The sequence below is a fragment of the Pelmatolapia mariae genome, linkage group LG16_19 (genome assembly GCF_036321145.2).
Source record: "Pelmatolapia mariae isolate MD_Pm_ZW linkage group LG16_19, Pm_UMD_F_2, whole genome shotgun sequence".
In the NCBI taxonomy this organism is placed as follows: domain Eukaryota; kingdom Metazoa; phylum Chordata; class Actinopteri; order Cichliformes; family Cichlidae; genus Pelmatolapia; species Pelmatolapia mariae.
In genome coordinates, this window is record NC_086241.1 from 45,535,674 (window position 1) to 45,560,623 (window position 24,950).

Below are 24,950 nucleotides of genomic sequence, written 5' to 3' on the forward strand. Positions count from 1 at the left end.
ATGTTTAAATTAGAGTTTTATGAATATTTTGATGCTGTGAGGCACATTTATGGCCAATGCGTGATTAGGGTCTAATTTCATACACATGCAGTTTCTCTGTGAAACACAGGACGCGAGAAACCTGCACCAGCAATAATTTTAACATCGTTTCCGGAAGAAAGAAGGAAGTGACGGGACGCTCTTGAAGGCAGCACATAACAATTCGGTGAGCATAGACAACGAGTGAGTACTTGATAGTTGGCACCCTATGGTGTAACTGTAAGGTACACTGATACGTTTTACATTTTCAAAGTTGGAGTGGAAGAAGCTTTTTTTTCTTGTTCTGTATATTTCATGATATTTAAATGAGGTTTGTGAAGGAATTTCAATTGCTGTAAAAAAGCCCATAACAAGGAAATCTGTAGTTAAGCTAACACAGAAGTTTCACACTGTGCACAGGGACTTATTTATACAGTAAACTGTGAATTATCTGTATATAATATGAAGCATATTCGTGATGATATGTTACCATAGTTATGAACTTTGTCTCCATCTAGTGTGCAAACATATTGACTACAGATTGAAAACTGCTTTTTGTTAATTCCACTATAGACACACACACACACACACAAACATAGTTTTGGATATAATAGCATTTATTGTCTATAACTTTGCAAACAAGTTAAGTTAAAGCCTATCAGAATACAAACACGAGCAGTAATCCAATAAAATTCCAAAGGTCATTAAAAGCTATTTATATAGCCGGTTCAATAGCCCCACTTTGTACAGAGATATGGAAAGAAAACAGAGTCCAGACAGATTTCTAGTGTGGCAAATTAGGTTCAAAGTAGCAAAGTATTAATAAAAAATATAATTTTAGCAGTACATTTGCTGTGTTTGATCATACGCTTTTCATTTCAGCTTTGCATTGCTATTGTCTCTTTACATTTTAGCTACAGCGACAACAGTATCTTGGTGCAATACGTACATATTCTTTGTTCTATCTTAACTGCATTATGCTATTGTAGTTTGTATATATTGTAAGCGTTATAGTGAAATTACTGTAAACACAATTTGGAATGTCAGTAAAATAAATTGATTTTTGCATCAGTCTCAAACAGTCAGAAATTTTAGTTGACGGCACTGGTGATTATCATTTTGTAAAGTACACACACAAGTAAATTAGTCAATAGTGAAAAACTGCAAAATGAGTTTTAAAGATTTTGGTAAGCAAAAGTCAAACATTCTGCATCTTAAGCAAGGATATTTGGTAAGGCCTTGCTATAATTTGAAGTAAGGACACAGTTATACACATTGTTAGTATCTTCAACAGGAATACTAACTGTACACGCTTACAGGAATGCATATTTTTTTTGTAGGTCAGCATCATGGCACAGCACATCACCATCATGTTGTAATGCCTGAACACTGACAGATTGTTTTCTGTGATCGGTAAGTTAAACATGCTAACTTCCTTTCCCAGTTGCCAACATGTTTTCATTCACTTGTCTCCTCTGACATTCAGGTCTAGGCAAAGAGAAATAGTATCTTTATACATGAATTATTTCCAGTTGCCTCACTTCTCAGCATCGTCAAAGAACCTCATTTTCTCAGAGTGCACAGAGTCTCTCAGTCGCTGTATAGATGATGCTGTCTCACCAGAGATGGGCTCAGAAGAGTCAAATACATGAGTAATTTGTTTGGTTATAACAATTGTCTCTCTGCTTTCACTTCTTTCACTTGAAGTTTTTGTCACTAAGTGCCTCTCAAACACTGCTCTGTTGCCACTGTCTGAGCCTTCCACAGTCCATGATGTAGTTTCATTAGCTTCTGATTTTAAGGGAAGGCCTTCAGCTAATTCAGCTTCAATATCAGTTAGTAACTGGGCATGCTGTGCTTCTGGGGTTGCTTGTATATTTGTTGTAATAACGTGTAGTTTTCCAGATTCCAATCTGCACGTGTCTTCTGATGACGATGATATTCCAGAGGACAGAATAGTGATTTTCTCCGGTAAGTTAGGCTGAACTGAGATCAGTTCAGTCCTCGTGGCCGAAGTAAAGATGTTACTGTGTGTCTCTTCAAGCCCAGTAGCAACATTTGGATCAGAATATTTGACAGTTACCTTTGTTGGGGAAGATATGGATGGGCCAACATGCTCACTTGTGACTGCAGAACTTATATCAGCGAAGGCATCCGATGATTGGACAGAAAAGGTGGGGCTAATTTCCTCGTCCCCTGTTCCCCCTACTGGGCTCTTTTCATCCTTTTGTTCACATTTCTCAGGAGCACTGGGGGCTTCTGAAGGGTAAGACAGGCCAAACTTAGGAAATTTAAACCAACCTGTCCTCTCGGGACTCTTGGAAATATCTTGTATGGTACTTGCTCCTTTTTCCTTTGCTTCTAATTGCTTTCCAGCATGTTCGCCTATTTCTTGAACTTCTTTTGAGACTACAAGATTTTCTTCAACTTGGTCTGCTTTTGGAACATCAAATTCAACATCAATAGTCTTTAGGATCTCACCAAATGATGTCAGAATCATTTTTGGTGATTTGCTTTCTCCTTTTGTTTCAACTTCCATTTCCAGTTGAGCTTCTTTATCTTCTATTTCAGCAGGAAGCTGTTCCTCTTCAGGTTTAGACTTTGAGAAGCTAAGCCTGGGCATTTTAAAAGATGGTAGTTTGAATTTACTTGGTGATGGAAGACCCACAACATCAGTCTCAGTCTTGGGTGTTTCGGATTCTGATATTATACCTTTGGAATCATCCATTTTAATATTAACAATCAAATCTTTGTCGGTGACAGAAATATCCTCCTTAGGTTTAGATCCATGAATGTCAATTACTTTTCCTGTTTTGGGTGCTTCCATGGTAACGTCAAAGGAAGCACTGCTAAATTTTGGCATTTTCAGTGGTGAAATTTTTTGTTTTAAAGGGGATCCTCCAGCATCTTTTGACTTTGCTTTAGTCTCAGAAGACTTGATTCCCAAACTAGATGAAGATTGTTTGACTTCTTCTGAGATTTTGACCTCTGCTTTTATTTCTGGCCGTTTGCTGTCGACATTGTTTATTGATGATTTTAAATCCACTTCAGGTCCTTTTTGTTTTGTTTGTACAATGCCTAACTTTGGGAACTTAAATGGGCTTCCTTGCCCAGCTTCTTGCTCAGGAGCTTTAATTTCCATTTCAGGTTGTTTAACTTTTATTTCTCCCTCTGAAACAGAAACATCAGCTTGTGGAAGCTCATCACTTAACTCCGATTCTTTAATACTTGACTTTGAAAAAGAAAATCTGGGAAGTGAAAATTTAGGTTTTTTGAAGTTTGTTTCAGTGTCTTCAGCAGGTGGTTCTTCCATTGAAGGTCCTTTGATTTCAGCTTCTGCTAGACAGACTTCTGTTTTGCTTGATATAATCTCAGCTTTGGGTGTTTCAATTTTGACATCAATAGCTGGGGCCTTATCGGCTGTCCTTGAAAATGAAAATTTTGGAAATGTCCAACTTGGTCGTTTTGACTTGACTTCAGCCTCAATTGTAGGTGTTTCCGGTAATGAAATAGAACCCTCAGTTTCTTTGCCTTCAATATGGAGTAGTTTGATGTCAGCTGTTACTTCTGGTAAGGAAATATCAACATCTTTCTTTGATAAACTTAAATCTGTTTCAGGACTTTTAACTTTGGCCATTGAGATGGCCAGATTTGGCATTTTAAACTTGCTTCCAGATATCTCACCTCCTTTAGCTTTCACATCTACAGCTACACCTTCAGAGTCAATGCCGGGTGCTGCATCAATTTTAATGCCTTTATTCACATCACTTACTTCCATACTGAACTCATTGTCAGGTTGCTTGACTATATCACCTTGCAGAAGAATAACATCAGTTTTGGGGAGACTGATATCGACTTCAGGGTCTTTTACACTTTGCTTGGAAAGAGAAAATTTTGGCAATGAAAATCTTGGCTTTTTCAATTTAGCCTCAAGGTTTATATCGGTTCCCCCCTCTATGGTAATATGTGAGGATTCTTTAAGGTCGGTATCTGGAAGATGAACATCTGTTTTGACTTCTGGTAGTATGACATCAACTCTGGGAACATCAATGTTGATATCTTCCTCAGGGGCCTTACCAGCTTTGTCAGCTTTGGCTCCTGGAAGTGTAACATCTACATCTTTCTTCGATAAGCTTAAATCAATGTCAGGCCCTTTTGTTTGAGGGACAGAAAATCCAAGACTTGGCAGTTTGAACTTACTTCCCTTTCCTTCATGTTCAGATCCACTGGTTTTCAAGGAGATTGAAGGTTCTTTTAATTCAGTGCTGGGTTCTGCAACGCCAACTTCAAGAACCTCTTCAGGAATCTCAATATCAGCACCATCTATTTTCATACCTTTCTCCATATCCGGTGCCTCTGCTGTGGCACTTGTGACACCAACTCCAAATTTTGGCAATTGGAATGTTGGCATCTTAAACTTTGATGGTGATCCTTTCTTTCCCTTTGTTTCAATCTTTATCTCAGGAGCTTCAATTCCAACTTCAACAGAAGGTTTTTCAACTTCAACATCAGGGAGTTTGACTTCAGCTTTGGCTTCTGGAAGTGTAACATCAACATCTTTCTTCGATATACTTAAATCAATGTCAGGCCCTTTTGTTTGAGGGACAGACAATCCAAGACTTGGCAGTTTGAACTTACTTCCTTTGCCTTCATGTTCACCTCCTGTAGTTTTCAGGGTGAGTGAAGGTTCTTTGAATTCAGTGCTGGGTGCTGCTATGTTAACTTCAAGAACCTCTTCAGGTATACTAATATCAGCACCATCTACTTTAACATCTGAGTCCAAATCAGGTACTTTTGCTGTACTACTTGGGATACCAATGCCAAATTTGGGTAATTTGAATGTAGGCATCTTAAATTTTGATGGTGATCCTTTTTTGTCTTTTGTCTCAACTTTGAACTCAGGAGCTTCAATTTCCACTTCAACAGAAGGTTTCTCTACTTCAACATCAGGGAGTGTGACTTCAGCTTTAGCTTCTGGAAGTGTAACAGCTACGTCTTTCTTCGATAAGCTTAAATCAATGTCAGGCCCTTTGGTTTTTGGGACAGACAATCCAAGACTTGGCAGTTTGAACTTACTTCCTTTTCCTTCATGTTCAGATCCAGTGGTTTTCAAGGAGATAGAAGGTTCTTTCAATTCAGTGCTGGGTGCTGCAATGTTAACTTCAAGAACCTCTTCAGGAATCTCAATATCACCACCATCTATTTTTATGCCTTTGTCCATATCCGGTACCTCTGCTGTGGCACTTGTGACACCAACTCCAAATTTTGGCAATTGGAATGTTGGCATCTTAAACTTTGATGGTGATCCTTTCTTTCCCTTTGTTTCAATCTTTATCTCAGGAGCTTCAATGTCCACTTCAACAGAAGGTTTTTCAACTTCAACATCAGGGAGTTTGACTTCAGCTTTGGCATCTGGAAGTGCAACATCAACATCTTTCTTTGATAAACTTAAATCGATATCTGGTCCTTTGGCTTGAGGGACAGACAATCCAAGACTTGGCAGTTTGAACTTACTTCCTTTGCCTTCATGTTCACCTCCTGTAGTTTTCAGGGTGAGGGAAGGTTCTTTGAATTCAGTGCTGGGTGCAGCTATGTTAACTTCAAGAACCTCTTCACGGATACTAATATCAGCTCCATCTATTTTAACATCTGTGTCCAAATCAGGTACTTTTGCTGTGGCACTTGGGATACCAATGCCAAATCTGGGTAATTTGAATGTAGGCATCTTAAATTTTGATGGTGATCCTTTTTTGTCTTTTGTCTCAACTTTGAACTCAGGAGCTTCAATTTCAACTTCAACAGAAGGTTTCTCTACTTCAACATCAGGGAGTTTGACCTTAGCTTTAGCTTCTGGAAGTGTAACATCTACATCTTTCTTTGATAAGCTTAAATCAATGTCAGGCCCTTTTGTTTTTGGGACAGACAATCCAAGACTTGGCAGTTTGAACTTACTTCCTTTTCCTTCATGTTCAGATCCAGTGGTTTTCAAGGAGATTGAAGGTTCTTTTAATTCAGTGCTGGGTGCTGCAATGTTAACTTCAAGAACCTCTTCAGGAATCTCACTATCAACACCATCTATTTTCATACCTTTCTTCATATCCGGTACCTCTGCTGTGGCACTTGTGACACCCACTCCAAATTTTGGCAATTGGAATGTTGGCATCTTAAACTTTGATGGTGATCCTTTCTTTCCCTTTGTTTCAATCTTTATCTCAGGAGCTTCAATGTCCACTTCAACAGAAGGTTTTTCAACTTCAACATCAGGGAGTTTGACTTCAGCTTTGGCTTCTGGAAGTGTAACATCTACATCTTTCTTTGATAAACTTAAATTGATATCTGGTCCTTTGGCTTGAGGGACAGACAATCCAAGACTTGGCAGTTTGAACTTACTTCCTTTTCCTTCATGTTCAGCTCCTGTAGTTTTCAGGGTGAGTGAAGGTTCTTCTAATTCAGTGCTGGGCGCTGCAATGTTAACGTCAAGAACCTCTTCAGGTATACTAATATCAGCACCATCTACTTTAACATCTGTGTCCAAAGCAGGTACTTTTGCTATACCACTTGGGATACCAATGCCAAATTTGGGTAATTTGAATGTAGGCATCTTAAATTTTGATGGTGATCCTTTTTTGTCTTTTGTCTCAACTTTGAACTCAGGAGCTTCAATTTCCACTTCAACAGAAGGTTTCTCTACTTCAACATCAGGGAGTTTGACTTCAGCTTTAGCTTCTGGAAGTGTAACATCCACGTCTTTCTTCGATAAACTTAAATCAATGTCAGGCCCTTTAGTTTGTGGGACAGACAATCCAAGACTTGGAAGTTTGAACTTACTCCCTTTTCCTTCATGTTCAGATCCACTGGTTTTCAAGGAGATTGAAGGTTCTTTTAATTCAGTGCTGGGTGCTGCAGCGCCAACTTCAAGAACCTCTTCAGGAATCTCACTATCAACACCATCTATTTTCATACCTTTCTTCATATCCGGTACCTCTGCTGTGGCACTTGTGACACCCACTCCAAATTTTGGCAATTGGAATGTTGGCATCTTAAACTTTGATGGTGATCCTTTCTTTCCCTTTGTTTCAATCTTTATCTCAGGAGCTTCAATTTCCACTTCAACAGAAGGTTTTTCAATTTCAACATCAGGGAGTTTGACTTTAACTTTGGCATCTGGAAGTGTAACATCAACATCTTTCTTTGATAAACTTAAATCGATATCTGGTCCTTTGGCTTGAGGGACAGACAATCCAAGACTTGGCAGTTTGAACTTACTTCCTTTGCCTTCATGTTCACCTCCTGTAGTTTTCAGGGTGAGGGAAGGTTCTTTGAATTCAGTGCTGGGTGCTGCTATGTTAACTTCAAGAACCTCTTCAGGGATACTAATATCAGCTCCATCTATTTTAACATCTGTGTCCAAATCAGGTACTTTTACTGTGGCACTTGGGATACCAATGCCAAATCTGGGTAATTTGAATGTAGGCATCTTAAATTTTGATGGTGATCCTTTTTTGTCTTTTGTCTCAACTTTGAACTCAGAAGGTTCAATTTCAGTTTCAACAGAAGGTTTCTCTACTTCAACACCGGGGAGTGTGACTTCAGCTTTAGCTTCTGGAAGTGCAGCATCTACATCTTTCTTCGATAAGCTTAAATCAATGTCAGGCCCTTTGGTTTTTGGGACAGACAATCCAAGACTTGGCAGTTTGAACTTACTTCCTTTTCCTTCATGTTCATATCCACTGGTTTTCAAGGAAATTGAAGGTTCTTTTAATTCAGTGCTGGGTGCTGCAATGTTGACTTCAAGAACCTCTTCAGGAATCTCAATATCAGCACCATCTATTTTTATGCCTTTCTTCATATCTGGTACCTCTGCTGTGGCACTTGTGACACCCACTCCAAATTTTGGCAATTGGAATGTTGGCATCTTAAACTTTGATGGTGATCCTTTCTTTCCCTTTGTTTCAATCTTTATCTCAGGAGCTTCAATTTCCACTTCAACACAAGGTTTTTCAACTTCAACATCAGGGAGTCTGACTTCAGCTTTAGCTTCTGGAAGTGCAACATCTACATATTTCTTTGATAAACTTAAATCAATGTCAGGTCCCTTGGCTTGAGGGACAGACAATCCAAGACTTGGCAGTTTGAACTTACTTCCTTTGCCTTCATGTTCAGCTCCTGTAGTTTTCAGGGTGAGTGAAGGTTCTTCGAATTCAGTGCTGGGCGCTGCAATGTTAACGTCAAGAACCTCTTCAGCACCATCTACTTTAACATCTGTGTCCAAAGCAGGTACCTTTGCTATACCACTTGGGATACCAATGCCAAATTTGGGTAATTTGAATGTAGGCATCTTAAATTTTGATGGTGATCCTTTTTTGTCTTTTGTCTCAACTTTGAACTCAGGAGCTTCAATTTCCACTTCAACAGAAGGTTTCTCTACTTCAACATCAGGGAGTGTGACTTCAGCTTTAGCTTCTGGAAGTGTAACATCTACGTCTTTCTTCGATAAGCTTAAATCAATGTCAGGCCCTTTTGTTTTTGGGACAGACAATCCAAGACTTGGCAGTTTGAACTTACTCCCTTTTCCTTCATGTTCAGATCCACTGGTTTTCAAAGAGATTGAAGGTTCTTTTAATTCAGTGCTGGGTGCTGCAACATTAACTTCAAGAACCTCTTCCGGGATCTCAATATTAGCACCATCTATTTTGATACCTTTGTCAGCATCCAGTACCTCTGCTGTGGCACTTGGGATACCAACTCCAAATTTTGGCAATTGGAATGTTGGCATCTTAAACTTTGATGGTGATCCTTTCTTTCCCTTTGTTTCAATCTTTATCTCAGGAGCTTCAATTTCCACTTCAACACAAGGTTTTTCAATTTCAACATGAGGGAGTTTGACTTCAGCTTTGGCTTCTGGAAGTGTAACATCTGCATCTTTCTCTGATAAGCTTAAGTCAATGTCAGGTCCCTTGGCTTGAGGGACAGACAATCCAAGACTTGGCAGTTTGAACTTACTTCCTTTGCCTTCACGTTCAGCTCCTGTAGTTTTCAGGGTGAGTGAAGGTTCTTTGAATTCAGTGCTGGGTGCTGCTATGTTAACTTCAAGAACCTCTTCAGGGATACTAACATCAGCACCTTCTACTTTGATACCTATGTCCAAATCAGGTACTTTTGCTGTACCACTTGGGATACCAATGCCAAATTTGGGTAATTTGAATGTAGGCATCTTAAATTTTGATGGTGATCCTTTTTTGTCTTTTGTCTCAACTTTGAACTCAGGAGCTTCAATGTCCACTTCAACAGAAGGTTTCTCTACTTCAACATCAGGGAGTGTGACTTCAGCTTTAGCTTCTGGAAATGTAACATCTACGTCTGTCTTCGATAAGCTTAAATCAATGTCAGGTCCTTTGGTTTGAGGGACAGACAATCCAAGACTTGGCAGTTTAAACTTACTTCCTTTTCCTTCATGTTCATATCCAGTGGTTTTCAAGGAGATTGGAGGTTCTTTCAATTCAGTGCTGGGTGCTGCAATGTTAACTTCAAGAACCTCTTCAGGAATCTCAATATCAGCACCTTCTATTTTGATACCTTTGTCCATATCCGGTACCTCTGCTGTTGCACTTGTGACCCGGGCACCAAATATGGGTAATTTGAATGTAGGCATCTTAAACTTTGATGGTGATCCTTTTTTGTCTTTTGTCTCAACTTTGATCTCAGGAGCTTCAGTTTCCACTTCCATATCAGGGAGTGTGACTTTAGCTTTAGCTTCTGGAAGTGTAACATCTACATCTTTCTTTAATAAGCTTAAATCAATGTCAGGCCCTTTGGTTTTTGGGACAGACAATCCAAGACTTGGCAGCTTGAACTTACTTCCTTTTCCTTCATGTTCATATCCAGTGGTTTTCAAGGAGATTGAAGGTTCTTTCAATTCAGTGCTGGGTGCTGCAATGTTAACTTCAAGAACCTCTTCAGGAATCTCAATATCAGCACCTTCTATTTTGATACCTTTGTCCATATCCGGTACCTCTGCTGTTGCACTTGTGATACCAATGCCAAATTTGGGTAATTGGAATGGAGGCATCTTAAATTTTGATGGTGATCCTTTTTTGTCTTTTGTCTCAACTTTGAACTCAGAAGCTTCAATTTCAATTTCAACAGAAGGTTTCTCTACTTCAACATCAGGGAGTTTGACTTCAGCTTTAGCTTCTGGAAGTGTAACATCTACATCTTTCTTTGATAAACTTAAATCAATGTCAGGCCCTTTGGTTTTTGGGACAGACAATCCAAGACTTGGCAGTTTGAACTTACTTCCTTTTCCTTCATGTTCAGATCCACTGGTTTTCAAGGAGATAGAAGGTTCTTTTAATTCAGTGCTGGGTGCTGCAATGTTAACTTCAAGAACCTCTTCAGGGATACTAATATCAGCACCTTCTATTTTGATACCTTTCTCCATATCCGGTACCTTTGCTGTGGCACTTGGGATATCAACTCCTAATTTTGGTAATTGGAATGTTGGCATCTTAAACTTTGATGGTGATCCTTTCTTTTCCTTTGTCTCAACTTTGATCTCAGGGGCTTCAATTTCCACTTCAACAGAAGGTTTTTCAATTTCAGCATCAGAGAGTCTGATTTCAGCTTTGGCTTCTGGAAGTGTAATATCTACATCTTTCTTCGATAAGCTTAAGTCAATGTCAGGTCCCTTGGCTTGAGGGATAGACAATCCCAGACTTGGCAGTTTGAACTTACTTCCTTTGCCTTCACGTTCTGTTCCTGTAGTTGTCATCAAGATTGAAGGTTCTTTTAATTCAGTGCTGGGTGCTGCAATTTTTCCTTCAAGAACCTCTTCAGGGATACAAATGTCAGCTCCATCTACTTTAACATCTTTGTCCATATCAGGTACCTCTGCTTTTGCACTTGTACTACGGGCACCAAATTTGGGTAATTTAAATGTTGGCATCTTAAATTTTGATGATGATCCTTTTTTGTCCTTTGTCTCAACTTTGGTCTCTGAAGCTTCAGTTTCCACTTCAGTATAAGGGAGTGTGACTTCAGCTTTCGCATCCGGAAGTGTAACATCTACATCTTTCTTCGATAAGCTTAAATCAATGTCAGGCCCTTTGGCTTGAGGGACAGACAATCCAAGACTTGGCAGTTTGAACTTACTTCCTTTTCCTTCATATTCATATCCACTGGTTTTCAAGGAGATTGAAGGCTCTTTCAATTCTGTGCTGGGTGCTGCTATGTTAACTTCAAGAACCTCTTCGGGGATACTAATATCAGCACCATCTATTTTGATACCTTTGTCCATATCCGGTACTTTTGCTGTGGCACTTGGGATACCAACTCCAAATTTTGGTAAGTGGAATGTTGGCATCTTATCCTTTGATGGTGATTCTTTTTCCTTAGTCTCAATTTTCATTTCAACCTCAGCAGAATTTTTTTCAACTTCAACATCAGGGAGTTTGACTTCAGCTTCTGGAAGAGTAATATCTATGGTTTTCTTTGAGGAATTTAAATCAATGTCCTGTCCTTTTGTTTGAGGGACAGAAAATCCAAGACTTGGCAATTTGAACTTACTTCCTTTGCCTTCATGTTCTTTTAATTCAATGCTGCGTGCTGCTATGTTAACTTCAATAACCTCTTCAGGGATACTAATATCAGCACCTTCTATTTTGATACCTGTGTCCAAATCAGGTACTTCTGTTGTGGCACTTGGGATACCAACTCCAAATTTTGGTAGTTTGAATGTAGGCATCTTAAATTTTGCCAGTGAGTTCTCATTATCCTTTGTCAGATCTTCAATATCAGGATCTTCGGTTTCCATTTGAGCAGAGGGTTTTTTACGTTCAGCATCAGTTTTGGCTTCTTCAAGTGTTTCATCTACATCTCTCTTCAATAAGTTAAAATCAACTTCTGGTCCTTTTACTTTTGGCATTGTTATTCCAAATTTTGGCAATTTGAACTTGCTTTCATGTACTTCGATTTCATCTCCAGTCTTTTCCTGGTGAAAAAAAGCTTCTGCACCCCCAAGACTTACATCGATTTTAGTTTTAATTTCGGTCTGTGGTTTGACATCAACTGTTTTCACATCAATAGATGATCCCACAATATCAGTATTTGGTGTTGGAATGTTAACATTGACACCTTCAGTTGATTTCAGCTGTGTTTCACAAATTTCAATGTCTTTTGATTTATCATGTGCTTCATGACTGGTGTTTGCCATAGGAGATCCAAATTTAGGTAGCTTGAACGTTGGCATCTTAAATTTTGATGGTGATTCGTCTACATACTTTTCTACAACTTTCATTTCAGGAGCTCTAATTTCGCCATCAGAGGTTTCCTTTAGTTCGGCATCAGAGGGTTTCACCTTCCGTTGCGTTTCTGACAGTTTCATATCTTCATTTTTCTGTGATACACTGAACTCAAATTCTGACCCTTTTATTTTCGGCATTGCAATTCCTAACTTTGGCAACTTGAACTTGCCTCCTTGCCTATCAAATTCACCTTCTGCCTGAGGATGTTTTATTTCCTGGTCATATTTTTCTGCCTCCATTATTTGTTCTGCAGTACAAACATCTACACTTCCAAGTGTAACATCGGTCTCAGGCGGTGGTGTCACAGCTACACCTTTCTTTGATAGACTTGAATCCATTTTTATTCCTTTCACCCTTGGCATGGAGATACCAACATTTGGCACTTTAAACTTGCTACCCTTTCCCTCTCTTTCAAGAGTTTTTGTCGCAGCTTCATCAGTGTTTATAGGCTTATCTCCATCGGGCACATTTACACTGATGTTTGTAGTAATAGTTCCAAATTGAGGCAATTTAACTGCATGCTGTTCAGTTTTTGCACTTTTTGCTTCTTTTCTAATTTCTTTAAGGGAAATATCCACATTTGGTTTTGACTCAAGATTTACATCAAAACCTGTAAGCCTAGTGCCATTGTCCTTTTTGGCTGGTGAACCATCTACTGAGTCAATGTATTCAATGCTATCGAGTTCAGGAATCACAACCTCACATACAACTCCTTCAGTCTGCCCCTTGTCTTTTTTAATTTCATCTTTTGATGTCATTACTTCTTGGAGGAATTCAGCTTTTTCTCCTTTTGCTGTGTCCCCTTTTTGCTGAAAGATATTTTGTTTTGGCAAGACAATTCCAATATCAGGGATTCTTATGTCTGGCTTTGCTATCCCAAAGCTAGGCATTGTCATCTTTGCCTTTTTTGATTTCTTATCTGATTCATATTCAGATTTGATACCCTCTGTTCCTCGTGTATCATCAGCCTCATGTGCCTGATGACTAGATACTTTCTCTAAACTTTCCTTTCCCGGTATTATAATATCTTCTCTTTTATAGGTCCCAGTTTTAATCTCTTTGCTGCTTTGTTTTTTCTTAGTTTCATGTTCCTTTTCAGTTTTTACTGTTGTTTCAGTTAAAAGATCCTCTGAGGTTAATTGACCGGTTGTGATCTGTGGCAGCTTAACTGTAGTCTTGGAAATTTCTAGAGAAGAAGTTGTGTCAAACTTTGTAAGACTTGCTCCATGCTTTGTTTTGGTGTCTACCACTTTTGTAGGCGTTTTCACTGATATTCTTTGAGCATTTGCATCTATCACAGTAATTTCTTCTGGAATAGGCATGCCAGATGTATCAACTTTAGGCAGCTTATATCCAGGCAATTTAGAAACTGCCTCTTTCACACTGTCAACATCAATTGACAGTTGCACAGTTTCCGCTTGAAATTCTCCATTCTGTCCTGTATAATTTACCTTAGGTTCTTTAATTCTTTTTGCTCTCGTCTTCACAGACTTATCCTCCATACCTGGTATCTCAATCTCTTCCCGTTTGGGAAGTTGGGTTCTGAAATCACTGCTTTTTGCCAGTCTCTCATAAGGATCATCTGTGATTTCCTCAGCACCAACGTCACCCAAACCTAGTTTCGGCAGTTTGACAGTTTCCCCTGTTCTTCTGTCTTCTTGTTTTTCTTGGATTTCTTTGCCTTTCTGCCTTTTTGCTTCACTTTTCTGTGGATATTTTTGTGAAACTGCAACATCAGATAAATCATGTTCCACCTTAGCATAAAGAGCAGGATCTTCTGTGTGTGACTCAAACTTTGGGATTAAGTCAGATTTTTCATTTTCAGGATGATCAGCTAAGTCAAAACTTGCCCCTAGTGTTTTTAGCCTTTTTGGTGACGATTTTGGTTTTGCTTCTTTCTTGTGTGATTTATCCTTCCCCAGAATTTTCATTTTTAATTCAGACCTTTCTTTCTTCTTCTTTTTCCCCTCAGGGGACTTGATATGAGAGGGGCTTTCTTGATCTGCTAGAGCCACAGTTAAATCTGCTGTTTTCAAAGTGCTATCTATACTGATAAGTTCCACCTTATGTTGAATAGGTTGAGCTTCACGGACCGTTAGACTGGTTTCTTCAAGTTGCACATCTTTCATTACTTTCAGATCTTTTTTCACATAGGCTTCAGGCATTTCTCCTGAGGGGCTTTCAAGGCACTCAGGTGAAAGCATATCCGATTCTTGTGTGTGGTGAGTGTCACCACTGATCTGTCCAGTTTGCACATCTGTGTCCTGCTCCTCAGATGAACTTATCCGGCCTCTCTTTGTCAGACCAGGTAGTTTTATTTTATGCTTTTTCTTGTATTTGAGAGCATCCTGAGTTTTTATTGGTGACTCTGTGTCGCTTGTTGTTGGGCTGAGTTCAAGCTTTCTTTGTTCCTCAGCCTCTGAGGAACTGTGAGACCTTGTAAAACGTGATTTTCGCCCTTTTCCAAAGGATGAAAACTTGGGCCACGAAATGCGAGCTTCTCCGCATCTTTTAGTTTTTCCTTGTTCTCTCATCTGTGGAGTGTGGAGGTCTTCTTCCTGTTAAGAAGCATAAAAATTAAAGGTAAGTCGTTACTAACAAATAAAAATAACTAACAAAGAGTTTGAGCAGACAACTTTGAGAATAGTTACAGGTATAACGTCAGATTCGATGGCTGGTTCGGTCTCTGTGATCTCTGGCTTGCGTTTCAAGCAAAGCTTCAGTTTATATGCCTGAGCATGCTCCAGAATCTGAATGGCATCCTCATATGACATGTTGTCAAAATACACAGTGGCACTCAAAATCTGATCACCTGTGTAGACAAGACAAAATATTTCATAAGGACTTTGATGAGCAGACTTTAAGTCCCATTTTTAGTTGATAAAAATTGAAGTGTTCAATAAAAAATCAAATAAAGAATAACATTAACATTTGCTTGTGTTCAACGTACAGTGCTAAAAAAAATTATAGTAACACTTTGAAAACACATAAGATCTCAATGGGAGGAAAAAAATCATGCTGGATATCGACGCTGATAAGAACTGGGTAATGTGTTAGGAATGAATGGCCTCATCATTTCATTGAAATAAAAATTATCAACTTACAGGGGGCTGAATTCAAAAAGCAGGCTAGTCCATTTTGCCAAAATTTCATTGCAGCAGCTCAAAATGATACCCAGTTGTAGATGGGTGTCATTTTGTGCTTGAATTCATGCATGACAAATTCAGGCAATGCTTCCAGTGAGACAACAGATGGTGTCCTGGGGGATCTCCTTCCAAATCTGGACCAAGGCATTACCAGGTTCCTACAACGGGGTAGCATTGTATGGACCGAAACATAACATCCCAGAGGTGTTCTGTTGGATTTAGGTCAGATGAGCGTAGGAACCAGTCAATGGTATCAATTCATTCATCCTCCAGGAACCGTTGCCTACAAGGAGGAACCCAGGATCAACTGCACCTGCATAAGGTCCTGTGTAAATCTGTTTTTAGCCTACTGGAGGTCATTTTGTAGCTCATCCTGTTCCTCCTATCATAAAGGAGCACACCCCATTAAGGAACTCCAAGAAGTTCATTCCAATACCTAATGGCAGTCAGGGGGCTGTCACCTACCCTGTCTAGTCTGTGTATCCCTTCATGAATATGCCTCCCCAGACCATCAGTGACCCACCACCAATCTATTCATGTTGAATGATGTTACAGGCAGCATAATGTTCTCCATGGCTTCTCCAGATGCTTTCACGTCTGTCACCTGTGCTCAGGGTGAACCTGCTCTCATCTGTGAAAAGCACAGATGGTACACCGGCCAGTGGTGGACCTGTCAATTCTGGTATTCTATGGCAATGACAATAAGGCTCCAGAGTTCTGGGCAGTGAGCATAGGACTGACTAGAAGATGTTGGCAAGTTTGTTTTTAGCCTGCAGGAGGTCATTTTGTAGCTCTGGCAGTGCTCATCCTGTTCCTCCTATCCCAAATGAGCAGATACAGGCCGTGCTGATAGGTTAAAGGCCTTCTATGGCCCCATTCACTCTCCTAGAGTAACTGCCTGTCTCCTGGAACCTCCTCCATGCTCTTGAGACTGTGCTGGGAGACACAGCAAACCTTCTGGCAATGTCACATATTGATGTCCCATCCTGGAGAAGTTGGACTATTTCTCCTACCTCTGCATAGTCCTGATATCACCACATGCTACCAGTAGTGACACTGATCCTAGCCAAATACAAAACTAGTCAGAAAAGATGAGGAAGGAAAAATCTCGGTTGCCTCAACCTGTAAAACATTCCTGTTTTGCGGTTGTCGCACCATTGCCTTTCTAGTGTACCTGTTGTTAATTTCATTAGCACCAAAGCAGCTGAAACTGATTAACAAGCCCCTCTGCTACATATCTGACCACATCAGTATCCCAGCGTTTTGACTGACTTGATGTTTTACTCTAATTAAAAGTGTTCCTTTAATTTTTTGAGTAGTGGAATTGTCAATTGAATATTGCAAATTAAAAATTCTACAATAGCATAACATAAAATCAAGTAGAATACAGAATGTAATAATACATAGTAATGTAATGTAATAATACAGAGACTTAACAAGGAGCTTTAAACCCATAATAATTTTAATGAGACTAATTTTTAGCTGCAGGTTTACCTTCTTTCAGTTTTAGATTTTTTGAGGCTGGTGACTCTGGCACTACTTCCTTAATGAAAATCCCTTCTTTTCCCCCTCCACCATAAATGAGACCCTCTGCACATCCATCTTTGGCCGTTTTCACTATCACCTCAGATTCAGGGCTCTCAGCTTCCTGCCAGTGCAAAAAAGGACAGTTATTTTACCTTTAGCACTGATTTTTTTTTCTGCAGCTGCATAGCTTGGAAGGATTTACAAATGCAGTACAGAGAGGAAAAGGTAGAAATGTCTCACCTTGAGTTTACTCATCTTTGGAGTAGAGCGCTTTTCAAACATGGACCCAAGCCCAGACTTTTTAGTTTTCTTTCCAGTCCCACCTTTGTGGCGTGGGTCATGCTCTGCTTCACACTAAAAGGAGTTTAAGAGGAGCAAAGGGGTTTAAAAAATAATCTTATAATACTCAGATCAGGAGGGTACATTCATTTATACAGGGGAGTAGCCGAGTTATTGCAATATTATACAATGCAGAGCTCATCTTAGACCACACATTAGCACACAAATCTGTAAAGAGAAAAGGTTTCGTAGGAAAGTAAGTAATAGAACAACTAATAAAAACACAATGTTATCCTTCACAGTTTCTACATTTTCATGTGGATGCTGTCTAGAAACAATCTTCTGGAGTTTCACCTTTTTTTTCATTTCAGGACATGCAGCCGTGTGAGTATAACTGAGTCGAATACACAAACTTCTGTCTTTCAGTCACAAGTTTGTTTTTCTAACTTCATTTATTTTTTGGCCTAAAAAATAGACCGTTGACTTACAAGCAGACTATTCAATAACTGTGAGTTTACATGCAGTGAAGTAGCAGCGTTATAATTTCCCAGCTGAGGTGAAGGATTAAAAGAAAACCAGTTATTTCTGCCAGAGAAGCCTGATTTTTTTTGGACATTGCATTGTAAACAATGTTCTGTTCTATTGTCTTAACTGGATTTTCAAGACTAAAGCGTTTAGCTTGTGACATCTGGTGTCACAAGCTAAACGCTTGGGGTGGGGGGGGGGGGTGGCTGAGCTTGGTTCATGCCAAGTGCTTACTCATAGGGGATCGTGTGATGTTGTAGGACCTTAAAACATGAAGCGAACACGTAACTTAAAATATGTGTGGTGTTTCTCTGTACCTCTTTATCACTGTCACTGTATTTTTCAGTCTCAGGAAACTCCTCAACTGGAGATGACCCTTGTGGGCGTGGTCTCTCACTCTCTGCGAACTGAGATGGCTCATCACATATCTGCATGGACATAAGGTCAGTAAACATGAAAACACACCTGTTTTCATCATCACCCCTAAGAGATTTCATAGCATTTCATTTGGATATTATCAAGCCTAGAAAGCATCTATTTTCTTGAGCTGCATATAAAATGTTTTCTTATTAAAACTCATGCAGCTGCACCTGCAGCATAAACAACAAAAAAAAAAAAGATATGGAGGAAAATTGGATCCCAGATAGTGCGATAGCACCTTGTTTAGCCAAAAGCATCACTGACTGGGTGTTTAGCTATTTGGCATTTATAAACTGTCACATTATTGGTGTGTTTCCTGAGATGGCAACGTTGTCTAGTCTGTCAGGCCAACACTTTGAGCAAAATACTTTGTGCACGTGTACTTTGTGTGTGTGTGTGTGTGTGTGTGTGTGTGTGTGTGTGTGTGTGTGTGTGTGTGTGTGTGTGTGTGTGTGTGTGTGTGTGTGTGTGTGTGTGTGTGTGTGAATGAAGTGTAGATTCTCATTTTCATCATCCATCATCCAAACCAGAAGTAACCAAAAGTTGTTGGTTTTCAGCTGCTAGCCCATGATCGGTGACAGCCTTGTTTAGACTGATGTGATCATTTTTCAGTGCAGTACAAATATTAGTCAGCCAATCCGTATAAATACTATACACTGATTTGTACAAATTTCTTCTCTGATAAAAGTTGTAATGGGTTGTTGTTATTTGCCTATCTGTGCATAGTCTCCATTAGCACTAAGTCTTGTCTCTATTTGCTTTGCTGTAAAGTTAAAATAACTGTTGTTCAGTATTTATTAGCTCAGACTCCAACATCATAATCTATCAATCAAACATGGTGGATCCAGTTTTAAGGCACAGGAATATGTGACAGCCAACGGACCGCCTTCAAACAGAAACTGAACTGTTGATCACTTTGGTGATCTAGACGCATTACTTCATACAGTCTGTTGTCACTGTATAATACAAAATCCTAAAAACATATGACAACGTTGAGAACGTACAGTAGATTTCCTTCTATGGAATGAAACATTTCAGCTGTTTGTTTGTGAAAATGTGCTAAATATGGAAAAAAGGGATTAAAATGAAAAGAAAAATATAAAAACAGGACTAAAACAGTAAGGACATAATACACACATCTGTAAATGTAAAATTTTATAGTCTGAACTAGATGAACTATTGATTTAACAGCTTTAATGTTATTATTCCACAGTGTTGATCTCCCAGTAGGACCACCTACTCCCTTGTCACTCATTCACAGTGACACATTTACTTACACAATATAATGCCCTCATGTTATGTTATGTTATGTTATGTTATGTTATGTTATGACTAGGGATGGGTATCGTTTAGGTTTTATCCGATACCGGTGCCAAACCGGTACTTTTGAAACGGTGCCGGTGCTTAAACGGTGCTCAAACCGGTGCTTAAAGAATGGAGAACACAAAATTGGTCCAAAAACCTCTCATGTTTAGCTGTTTTTTTTGTAAAAAGATAACAATGTAAGCCTTTTCTTCAGCTATAGGGCATATATGGTATCACTCTTGGCTGGAAGCAGTGCTTAAACAATGGAAAAAACACAAACTTTGTCCAAAAACCTCTCATGTTTAACTGTTTTCGACTTTTTCTTTGGTCATTTTAGCCTTTTTGGCCAGGGTGAAGGGAGTATCTGCCATCAAACAAGAAGACAGCCGCATGTAACTACGACGGTGTTTGCTAGTTCACCTTACATGCATCAATTTAATAACGTGGTTAGCCTACTCAACGTAAATTACACACGAACAACATTAACAACGCAGAGAATTAAGCTACTCACTGCCATCATCATCCGTCATCATTTCTGCTACGCTGACAGGGCTAGGGGCCAGGACTCTCCTCTTCGAGTTTTTGGGGGATGTTGCTAACTCCAGGTCCGATAACAGGCACCACACCCGCAGTAGATGTGCTCGGTGTGAGGTCTCGCAGCAAGCTATCAAATACGGTGCATTTCTCGGCTTTAAAAAAAAAACGCTATGTGTCGCCAGGTGTTTCATCGGATTCGAGGTGTTACCTCCTTTGACAGTATCACAGTATCACCTTAAAGCACTTGTTGCAGGCAGCCGAGTTTGCATATTTTGCTGTGAAGTACAGCCAGACTTTTGACCGCTTCGTCTTGGGCGTTTTTAATCTGTAGCTCTGCTCTAAAAGAACGTACGTACCTGGGCCCGCCTACTATCCTCGGAAACGTAAAATGATTGGCTAGAATTGGCTCAGGAAAAAAAAAAAGCACCGAAATAAAGCACCGAAATGTGCGCTGCTTTTCGGTCTGGTTACTACCGTTTATGTCAGAACCGGTGCCATCATGGCACCGGACACCGGTACCCATCCCTAGTTATGACAGTTTTTCCCTCCGGTTTCAAAAATTTGAAGGAATACCGACACGTGGAAAGATGTCGGTGTCGGTATTCGTGTTGAAAAAATCAACATCATTATATAAAGCTGCACTAAAGTGAACAATATCACCAGCTGCAGATGGCTCAAATTAATAATGAAATGAAGTCACAGCACAAAACTTTCAGTAACTAACAAAGAAATGAAATGAAGAAAAAACAAGCATGTCACTTTGTGTCACAGTAAATTCACTTACTGAGTCCTCTGTGGCAGGCTCTGGGCCTTGCAGCCTTCGCCCAGGTCCTGTTCACAAAAAGAAAACAAAAAAACAATAACATAGTATCTGATATGACATCTGTGTATTGCGATACTTTAAATGTAAACTGTTGACCTCTAATGCTTCATTTTCTGCATGCACAAGTTTATCGCGTAAATATTTTGCAGGTTAATCCCTAAATAAATAGAAAATCGCATTAAGTGATTTTAGTCCGGTCACACTGCAGCTAAACAAAGTCTGTCCTGTTACTACAAAACCACAAATATGTCATGCAAAAAGGCACCTGGCAAAAAAATCCCACTCCTCCGTTTACAAAAACAGCAAATAAAATGCACTGAACACGATTCATAATATTAAAATTTATTTAATTGTAGCAGATTATACAGTAATGTGCAAAAGTCTTGAGCCACCTTTCATTTCTTTACATTTTGCTAGAAACATGTGAAATAGCTGCAGAGATCCATTGAAACTTGTATAAACATATATTGGAAATACAGTATAAAAGGAAAAAACAGATGTGTGTACAATCCTAATGAACATGAACCTCAATATTTGGTATGACCACCTTTACTCTTAAACATAGCTTGAAATATCCTCTGACAGGTCAGCTCTCTGTCAGTAAAGCGTGTTTTTGTAACAAAGTGCCTAAAGATACGAATTAGAACTGATTCTTTGCTAAGTATCAAGACTGGTTCATAACACTGGTTCATCTCTTGAGTTGGGTCCCTTTTCATAATTGAATAAGTCATAGGTCAGTGTTAAGTGGCTTTAAAAGACATGCTAAAAGACAATTAAAAGACATGCCCCTGAAAATGTTCAGATATAAAGACATAAAGTGAAAAATATTAAAAAAAAATAGGGATGATTCAAGAGGGATCACTGTCCTTTGTCCTCTGTCCTCTATTAGTATGAAAATGACACCATGTAAAAGTAGCTCACACTTGTGTTTTATAATCCTTTTGTTGTATGAATTTAAAAAACACAGAAATGATTTGCACAAAAACAAAGCATAAGACTTCCACCCAGTCTGACCCCTGGCAGTTGTTTTGAGGATCGGAGACTCTGGAGCCGATGATTAGACTATTTAGAGTTCTTCCTGGCAATAATTCCCTCCAGGGAGCTGCTGCCTCTGTTAAGTGATCCACTGTATTGACCCACAGATTGGACTTTGCAACCTCTCAGCTTAGCCCATCAAGGCTGCCAAAAAGGGAAAGTCTGACTCCAAATGAATCAAGTTAACCAGATTATAATTATTACCTGCTCTATTCAAGTTAATTCCTTTTTAAACAAACCATTTGTTAACGTTATTTTGAGAGTTTCTTTGTTTCAGGGATGTTGTACATTTAAAACAAGGCTTGTCGAGTGGAGAATTACACAGGCATACTCTTTCTAACCGATCACCAGTATGATTTCTGTAGTTTTATAGTATTGTTGACTAAAAAATGTATAAAATAAATTAAAATTAGGAGGCGAATGATAAAAAAAAGTACTGTCAGTAGAAATTAAAGTTGAATAAATTAATGCTACATGGACAAACAAATCATTTTCATTGCAGGAATAACGCTGGTCTATGCGCAGCTGCTTTAAGTGTTTTATTTGGGCATAGCTGATATGTTGCAGGACAAAAACTCAAAAAACACTAAACTGTGGCTAAATTTGGAGCTCAAAAAACCATAATGAAAGTGTCAACTTCATTAGTGCAAACACCACATCATAATTTATTTGAAGCAAAAACAAATTATTGTAGTAAGTTTTCTTTTAAAGCCATCAATGAAAAACAGAATGACTTAAAATAACAGAAATATGTGCAACATTTGGCCTGTGTATATGGTAGATCCATATAGTTTCTCAACTCACCATCACACTGACACCCCACCCGCTGTATTACAGTAATGTATGTCATGTGAAGAGCTCTCACAGCCTGTGTAAGTGCATTAGAAGAAAGTTCGGGCAAGAGAGTGATGGTTTAAAAACTTCTTACTGCATCAGGATGTGTTGCTGCCTCAAGGTTAAGCCTTCAAGACAGTTTAAGAGCAATGAAAAGAAAATCCAGCTCAGCTTTTTTTCATGTCTGATAAAGTCATTGTGAATTCATGTGATTAGAAATAGCATAAGAGGACATTTATCAACATATATCTATTCATCTCAAAAGATTTTCTCTGTGAACTCAGTGAGTGAGCACAACACAGTCTAGACATGTTAAAAAACATAAAAATGTGAGAGTCCTTACAGCCGCCTACACCATTACCTGAAATAGCGAGTGAAAGAGAAGAATCCTTCTCATGCACTCATCAACATCCTTCTCTTTTAGACCAGGTCTGACTGGCAAAAATAGTAAAGATTTTCCCATTATGTGACAGCAAGCAGCTGACCTACCTTAAGCTGCTGTTTGCTGAACTCCTGAACGTAAACTGTGTCAGTAAGAAAAGCTCCAAACTGCTCTTAACCATTCCTGGTGTGAGTGTGGCTGCTAAAGTGGATAAAATGATTTCTTCAGCCTAAGACGGACAAAGGAGGCGGGACACTTTAAGGTCGCAGTCACACCTTTCCTCAAGTTGTGTCACTCTATATTATTTTCCAAGAACCCCCAAGACAACTTTGGTTCAGAGATTTAACTCTTTGCATGTTACTCAGAGAAAAAAGGAGATTTTGAGAATATGTAATGCACTAACTCTATGTAGACCATTTGTACTTTAATAAACTTAATTTACGTTTCATTGCTAATCATCGAAGAGCTACAAAATAGATCCTGAAGATTAAGATTTGTTTATTGACACTGCATGATGTATACAAAAAACATCACAATTCTGTAATTATGTAAGAGCACATTTCGCAGGTAGAAATTGTAAATAAATGAATAACAGTGATAAGTATTAAATTGCAAGGTGTAAGTTCAGTTTGGTCAGAGCTGTGGGTTAAAAAAAAGAAAAAAAAACTGCCAAATCAGAAGAATTAGTTAAAGTAGTTAAAAGAGTTACTAAGTAGATTCTTGATAAGTTCTTATTGAGTCTTTTCTGTAAACAAACTTAAGCACAAACACATTAAAGATCCATTAATCACTGAAGCCTCTGTAAACAGATTTTTGGGTAAAGACATAAAAGAGCTCTCATTGCTGTGGCACAGCTAATTTTAAGTTTTGCAGTACCTGAAGTTTCCATCTAGTGCCATCCATCATTGGGCAACCAGTTTAGGTCTAATACTTTCTGAACAGCTAATAGAAGGACTGCCTTTTAACCTTGACTGCAGTTTGACTGTAGTGCTAATCAACAGATGATAGCACACAAACATGTAAAACTGGGATGGTAAACAGAGGATGCTTGCTTAGCATCATCATCTAATTGTCTTTGTGAGCATCATGTGTTACACTAGAAGTAAGCTTTATACACATCCTTAACTTACATCCTTAATATACAGCCTTTAGGTGCCAGCATGGCTAGAGCCTGGTCCTGTTATTATACAGAAACACAGTGATGGTGTTGTTGAGTATTTCCCATCTGGATTTTTATCCACAGTTAAAACTGTAGCTCACTGTGGATGGTGTGTGATGTGTTTGTGCATTGTACACTATGGGGGACTGCAATGACAGATTGATACATTCCTTATGTTATTCACCACTTAAGGTGGATGTTCTTTATTCCCGCCTCTGCTACGGGCACTGCACTCTTAGAAACTCCTTTCCCACATATTCGCCGAACATTTGCAACTAAAAATGTCAAAATAAAATCACAGAGCACAGTTTTTGGTTTTTGTTTGACTTATCAGATGTTAGAGGACAGCAAAGCCTAATGTTTCAATCTGACTTTCTATTATATTTATCAGATTCAAAGCACCCTCCATAGATGAGTAAGCCATTTGTGGTGCAGAACCTGCATGATTTGGTGCTGGATTTGGGTGTGGCTGATCTCTGCGGGCTCAAGCCAGCGTGTCTGCTTTCAAGCAACACTGATGTGTGAGCACTTAAACTAAATAACGCAATGCAATGGCATATAAACCTACATATTCTTGTTTATGTGGGTAAAGATTCAAATAAGATCTTAAACAAAAATCTAAACTGTAGAATTGCATTGCATTGCAAATCCTAACTGC

General features: G+C 39.0%; 1 protein-coding gene across 1 annotated transcript; it reads right to left on the bottom strand.

Annotated features, from left to right (window-relative positions):
* Positions 1-648: 648 nt before the first annotated feature.
* Positions 649-23,320, bottom strand: LOC134644821 (protein AHNAK2-like). Its single transcript, XM_063497917.1, has 7 exons — positions 23,241-23,320; positions 20,844-20,890; positions 18,115-18,225; positions 17,234-17,347; positions 16,961-17,114; positions 14,972-15,132; positions 649-14,878 (listed from the first exon to the last, which is right to left on the bottom strand). The coding sequence occupies exons 4-7, from the start codon at positions 17,273-17,275 to the stop codon at positions 1,556-1,558; spliced, it is 13,680 nt and encodes a 4,559-aa protein (XP_063353987.1). The 5' UTR covers positions 17,276-17,347; positions 18,115-18,225; positions 20,844-20,890; positions 23,241-23,320; the 3' UTR covers positions 649-1,555.
* Between the last annotated feature and the right edge of the window lie 1,630 nt (positions 23,321-24,950).

Coding starts and splice junctions, on each gene's coding strand:
- LOC134644821 (XM_063497917.1), bottom strand. CDS start 17,275: ATGTTTGAAAAGCGCTCTACTCCAAAGATGAGTAAACTCAAG. Junction 17,115..17,233: donor CAAAGATGAGTAAACTCAAG/GTGAGACATTTC, acceptor TTGCACTGGCAG/GAAGCTGAGAGCCCTGAATC. Junction 15,133..16,960: donor AAATCTAAAACTGAAAGAAG/GTAAACCTGCAG, acceptor TTGTCTACACAG/GTGATCAGATTTTGAGTGCC.